The sequence below is a fragment of the Pygoscelis adeliae genome, unplaced genomic scaffold, assembly GCF_000699105.1.
Source record: "Pygoscelis adeliae isolate BGI_AS28 unplaced genomic scaffold, ASM69910v1 Scaffold14, whole genome shotgun sequence".
Lineage (NCBI taxonomy): Eukaryota > Metazoa > Chordata > Aves > Sphenisciformes > Spheniscidae > Pygoscelis > Pygoscelis adeliae.
In genome coordinates, this window is record NW_008825109.1 from 20,158,963 (window position 1) to 20,169,960 (window position 10,998).

General features: G+C 41.8%; 1 protein-coding gene across 1 annotated transcript in view; it reads left to right on the forward strand.

The window, feature by feature from the left end:
• Positions 1 to 10,998, forward strand: part of COL4A5 (collagen, type IV, alpha 5) — a 59,851-nt gene that overhangs the window by 27,713 nt on the left and 21,140 nt on the right. The window contains exons 23-32 of the mRNA XM_009327826.1: positions 150 to 341; positions 793 to 961; positions 1,633 to 1,725; positions 1,813 to 1,917; positions 2,635 to 2,732; positions 2,994 to 3,144; positions 3,803 to 3,916; positions 8,231 to 8,398; positions 9,304 to 9,393; positions 10,211 to 10,360. Of these exons, the coding sequence (XP_009326101.1) occupies positions 150 to 341; positions 793 to 961; positions 1,633 to 1,725; positions 1,813 to 1,917; positions 2,635 to 2,732; positions 2,994 to 3,144; positions 3,803 to 3,916; positions 8,231 to 8,398; positions 9,304 to 9,393; positions 10,211 to 10,360 (1,330 nt within the window). The remainder of the gene's footprint in view (positions 1 to 149; positions 342 to 792; positions 962 to 1,632; positions 1,726 to 1,812; positions 1,918 to 2,634; positions 2,733 to 2,993; positions 3,145 to 3,802; positions 3,917 to 8,230; positions 8,399 to 9,303; positions 9,394 to 10,210; positions 10,361 to 10,998) is intronic.

The window sequence follows — 10,998 nt, forward strand, 5'->3', positions numbered from 1 at the left end:
GGACAGTAGATATGAATTCTTGTCTAATACTTCTTTTTTTGTCCATAACTAGCTTGAATTCGTAATTCTTATATTGTGCCAAACTCAGAGATAGAGTGAAAGAAAAACTAAAATGCTTGCTTTTTTTTCTTTTCTCTCTCCCCCCTCAGGGATTCCCAGGGTCCCCAGGTGCTCCTGGGAGACCTGGTCCTAAAGGAGACCCAGGGGATGTCCTGACTGCTCCAAGAATGAAAGGTGACAAAGGAGACCCTGGCTTCCCAGGACCTCCAGGTCTTCCTGGCATAGATGGCACTCCTGGACGAGATGGACTGCCAGGTCTACCTGGCCCTAAGGGGGAACCTGTGAGTTCCATTTTATGCTGTCTTTGATTGGACAAATGTTTTGGGAAGTCCTGGATGCATTTGACATAGTACAGATAAGAGGACTGGCAAATGCACTTTTTTCTGAATGTGACTAACGCAGTAATTCTCTTCAGTAGGTGCCAATCTAGTGATGATATACAGAGGTACTCCCTGAATCTGTCAATGCCTCTAAAAATAAGCTGAGGCTTCTCTTGGGTAGTGTCAGATGGTCCCTTCTGCCATTGTCTACATTTCATCTATGTAGTGGGAAGAATTAAGTAGCCAGTTTTAGACCTTATCTCTATCATGTTAGATGTAGGCAGCTAGTGGCCTTGAGAGCTAGAAGGATGGAAACTGCCAGAGTTTCAAAACAGAAGCAATGAAACCCTTTACTCCTTTGCTGGTAAATACATGTTCCTCTTTCCCATCCTGCTCTTCCTTCTTTTTTTAGGGCAGTGTTGCATTCAAAGGAGAAATGGGTATTCCAGGTGATCCAGGAATACCAGGTCTTCCTGGAGACAAAGGACTTCCTGGACCTCCTGGTTTTGGTCCACAAGGTTCACCTGGTGAAAAGGGCATCCAAGGTGTATCAGGCCGTCCAGGGCCTCCTGGAGTTCCTGGTGAGTTGGTCTCTGTGTGCTAATTGAACAAAAACTGTAAAATCAAGTTTTGTCCTTTTGCTCCGGATAGTTCTCAGAACATAATACTGCTTTTAAGCTTTTCCCAAAGGCATTGTAAGACCTAGTATTTATAAGCTCCCTTACTGAAGGTCATCGCAGAATTGCAAAGTGAGCAGAATTTGTGCTATGTTACTATAGGCACATGACTCACCCTTCTGCTCTGACCTCCAGAGAAGCTTCTCCTTCTCAACTGACTACAGTGGAAATGCATTGTAACTACCATCTGGCTTATGCTTAATAATACTGCAACTACAACAGTTTTTGAAAACAAGGGTTCGCTTTGAACAAGTTTGCTTTTGTTGCTTTCTTGTCAACTACACAGATCCTGATCAAGTTGTGCTGGTGTCAGCTATGGAAAATACTATTCACGTGATGGTACCTAGGAGGAAGCTAAAAAAATAACATTTCAAGAAAACTGTCTTACCATTAAACAATGCTTCTAAGCCTATAAGTGCTGTATGGTGCTTGGGGTGGATAGCCTATTGGGTAAAGTGTTGCTGGTGTTTAAGTTCTTTGTAAGCTTGGGAGGTGGCTAGCATCTTTTTCTGCTTAAAGAAAAACAGAAAAGAAACTCCTACTGAGTCATACATATTTATTCTTTTTGGTTTTAGGTCCAAAAGGTGACCCTGGCCAGACTATTACAGAACCAGGAGTTCCTGGCCCCCCTGGTCCTCCAGGAAGAAATGGTGACCCAGGTCTTCCAGGTAAAGCAGCAAATAGATATCCAGGGGTTTCCAAGAGCTTTTTATTCTGAGTGATTCTTGATAACTACGTTGATTTTCTTTTTACAGGAGATCCTGGTCAGCCAGGTCAGCGTGGCTTATCGGGCATACCAGGTGCAAAGGGAGAGCCGGGTATTCCTGGCATTGGACTTCCAGGTCCACCAGGCCCAAAAGGTATGTTTACAGCCATGTTACTGTATTGTACTGGCTGGAAGAAGTGACATAGGGGGTTGTGTCTCTTCACTTTTTCCTAGTGAGTTGATTTCTGTCTCTAGAATCCTTTAAAAAAATGTTTGTCTTGAATTTATACATCTTTATAATAGTATCAGAAGCATCAGGAAAAAAACTGCTGAGCTCTTATTCCTCTGTTCACTGTACTGCTCCTTCACAGTAGCTTACTTTTTTCAGTAAACCAAGGACACAAAAGCAAATGGGTAAAACTTTCAGAAATGATGAATGTTTGGGCTTGAATCAATGAATGATCTCCAAATGCTGCCTCAAGATGTTAATGTTTCTGATGTGAACTGTTTGTAATTTGTGTTAGAGCACACAGCACAGGGAGTGCCCTCCTCTGAGAGGAGTCCCAGGGATTCTCTGTGGCAAAGACAGTATACTCAAAAGTTATCTCAGCCAAATGGGTACCCCTCAAGTATGCTTGAGCTAGCAGAGAACCTGCCCTCCTCCGAGAGGAGTCCCAGGGATTCTCTGTCCTACATACAAACATACATATGTTTGTATACCTCATACCCATACAAACGGGTACCCCTCAAGTATGCTTGAGCTAGCAGAGAACCTCTTTTCAGAGATTACTTTTTGTGGGCCCTAAGCATTTCTGGAAGAGTTGTTCTAATGCTCTCTGGTGTCCTCTTCTCTGCTCCATGTCATGTGTAGGTTTCCCAGGGACTCCAGGCCCCCCCGGAGCTCCGGGAAGTCCAGGTCACCCTGGTCTAGATGGACCTCCTGGACCACCTGGTTTCCCAGGACAGAAGGTCTGTGTTTGCTTGTTTAATATAAAACTTCACTTTCTTAGAGGTTCTTCTGCATCAGTGGGAAGTTGGTGGGGAGGATTTCACCTCTTGTCAGTTTTTGATGGCGGGGAAGTCACATTCTCTACTTGACGTTTGAGTGAGGGTAGGAAAAAAGAAATTGAACTCTAAGATGGTGGGCATTTTTTCTTTGCTACTTTAACATTTTTAGGAGAAGCTAAACTTGGACAACACCCTTTTAAAAAATTTGTTAATTTGTTACAGGGGGATCGTGGATTTGGAGTTCCAGGACCACCTGGACCCCCAGGACCACCAGGCACAAAAGGAGTTCAAGGACCTAAAGGTGATCCTGGCTTCCCAGGAAACCCTGGTCTCCCAGGACGGGCAGGTTTTGATGGAAGTCCGGGGCCCAAAGGTATGGAGAACTCTTCCCTTTTCTGTTGCCTATTGAACTTTAAAAAATGTAGTCACGCTGGGAGTCATATGGCAGTTAAATACAAGCAGCGCTGACTTTAAAGCGATTACTTCAGGGTCCATTTTTCTAAATCAGAGACACCTGTGTAAATTGAAGCTTGTGTTCTCAAAAGACAAGCAAAGCAAGGGAGTAAATACCAATCTGTGGGTCAGTATATGAAAGTCTGTATTCTAAAGACAAATCATGCTAACGTGGAGGGTAAAACTTTTTCAATAGAATAATTGTCGTTTAGATGCACTGTGCTTCAACATGCAGAGGGTTAGCAATTCACAAATTCCTACTGTTAACCATTGTCTGTATTGAACTGCAGAGCATGTCTGGTTTGCTGGAGAGCATCTGTTGAGTTTGATGTGGATTGTGATGCAATAACATGTCTCTGTGTAGCCTAGAAATGTAAACTGCATGCATTCCACACAGAGTGAGGACAAATCTCTGGCTTTCAGAAATAGCCTCTGAAGTGTGTTTATTCCTGTGTCAGATCCATATTTGTTTGCATACAAGGACAAGATTTTGAGTACAATGTGCAGGCACTCTGCTTCTGAAAGCAGGTGTCTCTGAGCTGAGTTCACTGTTTAACTAAACAAGCGTGTTCTTTTAGGTGACCCTGGACCAAGTGGACCACCAGGACTCCCAGGCCCACCAGGCATCCCTGGCATTGGTGGTCAAGGACCACCTGGATCTCCAGGACCTCCAGGTCCTGTTGGCCCCCCAGGTAAAACTTGCATGAGTTGTACCCGTAGGTTATTTCTGGCATACACCAAGCAGGTACACAGGACACTGAAGGTCCCACTGAACAGATAGGCAAGGAAAGATAGAGACTTCACGTCTTATTAGCTCGGCTGTCTTGCCAGCCAAGCGGGCAAAACTTGGTACATCATGGTTTTTACTGAAACCAGCAGTGGAATTACATTCAGCCCTGCCATTTGCACAACTTAGAGAGGTCTCAAGGGTGTAAAAGCCCACTTTGGAGAAGACTTGGAGCCTCGGCAGAAATTCTAGAAAGTGTTGTGCACAGATAGTGACAAAATCTCTGTGAAGGGGTTTATCACAATACTCTTCAGGACAAAACAGAAGGGAGCACAATGTCAGTGCAGAGGTTTTGGGGATACAGAAGAGGAGGAAAGCTGCCTTTAGTTGCCTGTACTGTGCTGTCATTACGTTGCTTTCAAATAGCAAGATGGTTCTTAAATTCCAAAGCAGTTTTCTAGCGCACCGAACTGTATTCCAAATTCACTGGGTGAGAGGTATTTTTAAATAACTTTTATACATTATTATCTAGAAAATTAACTTCTGGTTTGGAAAAAAAGCAGACAAACTCAATTCCCTATACAGTGCTATTTGTCCTCCCTCTGTTTACATGGTAAGTGCAAAACCAAGGGAGTAATTCAGGTTCTCCCTGACGTGGCTAGGCACTTTTTTTTCCCCCCGAATGGAAGCTGAAACGCAATTTAACTCAGTTAATGTGGAAAGGAAGAAAGCATGAGTATTCCAAACTAGCTGGTTCATTATTTTGTAGAGGAGAAAATGTTCTCCAAGTAATGACGTGATACTTTTTTAACAAAAGCCTGTCAGTAAAAGAGGTCATACACATTCATCTTGTCATAAGCACACCTGGAAAAGAGCTTTAGAATTCCTCTTACAGAAACCTCTGAGTTCTGGGGTTCCTGATTCTCTCACACACTTTTTTTTCTGCAAAACCAACAAGTTTTATGAGTCCTGATAGGTTTAAAGTAGATTGACACCTGATAGATTTAAAGTAGATTGACAAAGTAAAATCTAAGGGTAGTGATAATTAGGAATACATCTCTGAAGGGAGATTGATTGTCTTTTGTCTAAAATGACTGGTGACTGATGAAGACATGAACTTGTTCCATCTCTGTGCACAAAGGGTACATATGCATGCATGCACATCATTCTATTCACAAAGTTTGTTTAGGGAAATTCCTTTTCCCCTTCATACAGTGAATGGGCTTGCTGTGCGCCAACTCCTGATGTTGCAAATGTGTGGCAGTCACCACAGTGAGAATATTCTCTGTGGACTTGAGCATGCCGGACGCTGAAACATTTTAAAACCCATCTGGCTCTTGCCATGCCTGTGTGGCTGTTTACATTGCATGTTTGTGAACTACACTTTCTGAATTTGTTTGTATGCCAGCACTGGGATTGGCATTGTTCGCAATGCATGCTGAAAAATTCATGGCTAACTGTAAGACCATGGGCCACAGGTTGGTTGATCATATTCAGATCTTTGAACTGTGAGCTGAGATTCAGCAAAGTGCTTAACTTGAAGGTAGGCAAGCACTTGGGTAAGTAGGCCCATGGAGTTTGAGTTCTATTCACATACATAAAGTATGGGTCATGTTTAAGTATATTTTTTCACACATTTCCCAGTGGGGAAAGGAATGTGTGGTCGCTGCACCAGCAAGCCTTGAATGTGTCCAGTATTAAGAGCTAGGGACGGAAGGGGTCTGGACAATGTGCACAGGAGTTCCCTGAGCCAGCAGGTGGGTCCTCTGCCTGGCTTACTGTGCTTACTATACCGTCCTGAACATATGGTTGTACTTGAGGCTGAACTGAAACAGAAGGCAACACAGGTGTGTATTTGGGGGGGGGGGGGGGGGGGGGGGGGGGTGGGATGTATGTGTATGGGTTTGAATGTTTCATCCAATGCATGTTCTTTTTGTCTTCCTGTAACATGTCTTCTGGTGTTAGCCAGAATTTGATTTCATGTGATCACTGATTTATTCTGCAAAATACCGATTTTTGACAAATGCACAATTATTACTAGAGTTGGTGGATTTGAAATGCTTATATTTTCTCTCTCAATGTCTGTACTGACTAATCATTGTGGCTACTAACAGCATGGTGGCTCTGAAATCCAGTGCATGGTTAAAGGCCCCACTTGAGAAGTCCTTGTTATTTCCCTTGGCACTGCTATTTCTCTGTTTTGTGCAGTGCCTTGCATTCCCATCTCCCATCCCGTGTTTGTTTTACTAGGCTGTTTCGATTCTGTTCCTTTATGCAACATTAGCATAAAGTTTCTGGGGCTCTGTTTTTCAGGTAATTTGGAAAATTCTTGAAAGGATTTCCCTGTTCAGAATTTCCTTTCTCTGCACCACCATTTCTTCAAATAGTTTGCAGTAACTCAACATGCCTCTTTTTTTGAATATGTAACAAGTTACTTCAGAATTTATTGTGTTGTCTATATTGTTCCAATTATGATACGGTTACATTTTTGAGAACCAGAAACTCAATTAGAATGAATTTCTATTTGAAAAAGTATCTTTACCATTCTAGATACAGAGTTTGTCCTATTAGTAGGTTATAGATTATTTTCTCTTTTTTTTTCCCCATTTGCTGACAGAGACCCCTTAAGCACAGAGCATGTGCGGTCCCTATCCATCCTCTGGTACTGTTTTTTTCTCTGCAAAGTAAGCACTTCCAAGCACATGACACCATAGTTTAATGCAGTGATAAGCTGCTGTAAAAGAGGAGCATGCTCATCATTAAATAAATAGAAGTCAACAGCCTATGCAGTCAAGAACACTTGATTTGCCTTTTTTAGTGTGCAAAGAACACATCGTGACATCACTCCTAAACTTGTTCCTGCAGTCGAGAGCGGGGGTCGCCATTACAAAGTTAGAGTAATACTGCCTTGCAGTTATTTATGAGGGTTTGGCATGGTATTGTCATAATCTCAGTAGACTGTGCTAGGGCATGTAATGTGCAATATACTACTTCTGTAGGTGTAACAATGTAAATTTGCGTAATCAAACTAGAAGAATGGAAAAAAATTATTTAGAGGTTCTTTGTGTTATAAAGAAGCAGCATCTTTTGAAAATCACTATTTGAGTGGATTTACCAGAATGTGATTCAGATCAACAAGAAGCTGATTGGTAGGATGTACTCTGGTGTTCAGAAGGTGTCCAAGCCAGTATCTAGTAATGACAGTTTTGTGTAAGAAACAGTTCAGAAAAAACTTCTTCCCCAGTTGCGAAGAGAATACTAGACAAGGAGAGAGGGAAAAATAATTTTATTTTTAAAATGTACTATCAATATTTGAAAATATCTCACTGAGTTTCTTGTTTCTGCATACAGTGGTGGCTGCACCTTGAAGACGACCTCCAAGTTTCTTTGCAGTCCGGTTTCTCTTAACTGCATTAGTGTTGTATTCTTTGTACTTAGATCTGTTTTCAGTAACTTTAGGGTAGTTTTTTTTCTTTGTTCTAATCTGTATGTGCTTTATTTTGTTTCCTAACTTAACGACTATTACAACTCCTTACTGCTACCTGTCTCAACTTCCTGATGAGCTCTAACTCGTTGGCTTTTGAACCTCAGGTTCCCCAGGTACTGTGGTTTCTTTACCAAAGCCTTTTCTTAACTTCAGATTTAAGAATAATCCTTTTTGGTCAGCTGCATTTCCAGAATGAGCATCCTCACTGATACAGTGCACTGGAGGGAAACAAGCTGTCTGCTTGCTTCAGCAGTGCCTTGAGCTCAGTATCATTAGCGCTAAATAATCTTAAGCATATTTTGACAATTCGTATTTTTCATTCAGGGAAATGTAATGCAATGCAGAATTTTGCTATCATTTAAAAATACTCAGCTGATGTTATCTTAGAATGTAGTAAAATGGAATCATTAAAGGAAATATACTTGTAAGAATCTCAATACTTAATGATAAAATACAAACCAGTCTAATCAATCTTGGCTTTTTGTTTTATTAATCAGACTTAAAGGGTTGTTGAACAGAGTTGTTGTTTTCCTTTTGAGATTTTTTTGAATTGCATTTGCTACAACTTGGTAAAATTTTAGTAATGCTTCTCTTCAGGAGAATATGGTCCTTTAACACCTGGAAGCCATTAAAAACCAAATGGCTTTAGAAGAATTGCAGGGTTTTCATCAGTTCTAGAAAGGGACTGCAGATAAACCTTAGCTATTTCTACAGTACTACGCCCAGAGACACACAGATCTCAGCCTTGCCTTACTTTTTGCTAAAAGATTGTGTCTTAACAACATTGTCTAGGGTTGCAGGGCGTTCCAGGGGAGAAAGGGGATCCAGGTCCTCCAGGCTTCGATGTTCCTGGTCCTCCAGGTGACCGAGGAACCCCAGGATATCCAGGACCCCCTGGTCTCCCAGGGCCTCAGGGTTCACCTGGACCACCTGGCCGGGATGGAATACCTGGATTTCCAGGTAAGTTCACATTTTTTACCTGTGGACAAAGAGCAAACTGTAGTTACAGCTGGATGCACTTTATGCTTGGGCATGCCAGCTTAATGAACTCTGTTTATCCTGTCCATTTAAAGTTAGATACATGTAACCATTACGTCTCACACTTTTTAAAAAAAATTGTAACAAAATTTGTTGCATTAAAATCCTTGTCACCTCTCCACTCTTCCCTGCAACTTGATTCAAATATTTTCCACATTATTCTGTTTCATAACTCTCAAACATGACTTTGATCATCATTGTTATGACACTTTTCTAATTTATTTTGTAATTATTTTCTTCTAGTCACTGCTACAATTTAGAAATAGAATTTGTTTAAAGGAAATAATTAAAAATGCTATCAATTGGATCCAACACATAGTTTTAAATATTAATTTCCTTATTCTGTGCGGTCGACTCTTCAGTTAAGATAGTCTGTTTCGCCCTCCGGAATAGAAATCTCAAAAGTGAATTTTGAGAATCTCTGTCTTCGGATAGAGGGGGCGATACAAAAGATTCTAAAAGTAGTGTATTCCTAATTGTCTTTTTGGCTTTCAATAAATTCAAGTTTGCTCTCAAGCAAGTATTTATGTTTCAAACCATGGAACTAAATTTATTGGAGGTATAAATATGCTTTCTACCAAAAAAACCCAGTACACTGAAAATTTTTTTCCCAGGACTTAACTGTGGAAAATTTGGCACAATTTTCAAGTGTCGTTTTAACTGATTTATATCTACACAAGAACTGAGTGCTTGTAATTCCCTTAAAACAGGCTTTTATATGCATGTGCTGGTTAATAAATACCATAGAGATGCAGGGAAGTAAAAATTAGGTAATGATAGTTTTTGAGTTTTTGTTCAGAATGACAGTGGTGATTCAATGCATTTAGGTGCCAAAGGTGAGATGGGCGTCATGGGAGCTCCTGGTCCGCCAGGGCCTCCAGGAACTCCTGGAAGAAATGGTCTGCCTGGCTTGAAAGGTAATGTTTGTTTTATCTGCCCCTGAAGAGAATGCAGAATGCTGTTTTCCATGTCCTGTGTGGAAAGAGGCTTTGTAATACTAACAGCTAGATCTTCATTACTGGGATTGGCTTAGGTTATCTATTTTTGACAATGCTGACGTTCAGAATTGCTTTGCAGTTTTAAGCCATAGCATTCAGTCACTCTTTTTTTAATTGATGTCATGAAATGTTAGCTATTTTTAAAACATTACCTTTGGATTGATGGCATTGAAGTAGGGCGATATTTCTGAAGTATGGTGTAAAGTCTGCTTCAAGCAGCAGAAAGAAGAAAATCAGTAGCTTTGGGTTATGGAGTCATCCAGAATCAGCTCTGTAGATATCACAGAGAACTATTCTATCTACATTTTCCCAACCCCCTTGTCAGAGATAAATTTTGAAAAAGTTTGGTAGAAGAAAAACCCACTCATCTCTCTAGAACAAGGAGTCTGTGAATCCAAAGCTGCTGTAGCTGTTGCAACTCCTCTGTGCTAGTGGCACAGTGTGGTGGGGCTCTGGGAGCCCTCTCGATGTGGGTCATACAGACAGCTGCTTCCTTTGAGCTGGGCTGGCCAGAGCTGACAGACTGCAGCATACAGACCATGCAGTCTGCTCACTCGGCTTTGTTCCAGGGCTTAAGATGCTGTGGAGAACCTTGCATAAACTGACTGATCATTTAGTGAATTCCAACTTCGTGAATAAATCATGGACTCTCTATGTAAGAAAAAGCATTACAAATATATTAGCCTACCTTAAGGATTATATTTTTTTTCCCTTGTGTTGTCTGTACCTACTATAGGTAATAATGGATTACCTGGTCCGCCAGGGCCTCCTGGACCAGTAGGACAGAAAGGTATCAAAGGTGAAGCAGGCCTGCCAGGTCCACCTGGAAAAGTTGATCTGAAACAGCTAGGAGCAAAAGGAGAAAAAGGCGAGCCAGGTGTTCCAGGTACAGAACTTTGCATGTGGGTCTGGGGAGGTGGTTTGTCCTCTACAGGTAACAGTGATCTGTAACTGAATCCATTATGGTTCATTCTGTCTTACAGAAAAAAGTAAACTCAGAATATGGAGGTGGCTTAAGGTTCTCTTATTTTAGACTTTTTTTTAAGTGGTTCTATGACCAAGTTACTCTGTATGGTTAGTTTGCAATGTTCTTGCTCATTAACTGTTACTATTCGGGTCCTGCACTTGGGTCACAACAACCCCTTGCAACACTACGGGCTTGGGGAAGAGTGGCTAGAAAGCTGCCTGGAGGAAAAGGACCTGGGGGTGTTGGTCAACAGCTGGCTGAATATGAGCCGGCAGTGTGCCCAGGTGGCCAAGAGCATCCTGGCTCATGTCAGAAATAGTGTGGCCAGTGGGACTAGGGAAGTGATCATCCCCCTGTACTCGGCACTGGTGAGGCCGCACCTCAAACACTGTGTTCAGTTTTGGACCCCTCACTACAAGAAGGACATTGAGGTGCTGGAGCGCATCCAAAGAAGGGCAACGAAGCTGGTGAAGGCTCTAGAGCACAAGTCTGATGAGGAGCGGCTGAGGGAACTGGGGTTGTTCAGCCTGGAGAAAAGGAGGCTGAGGGGGAGACCT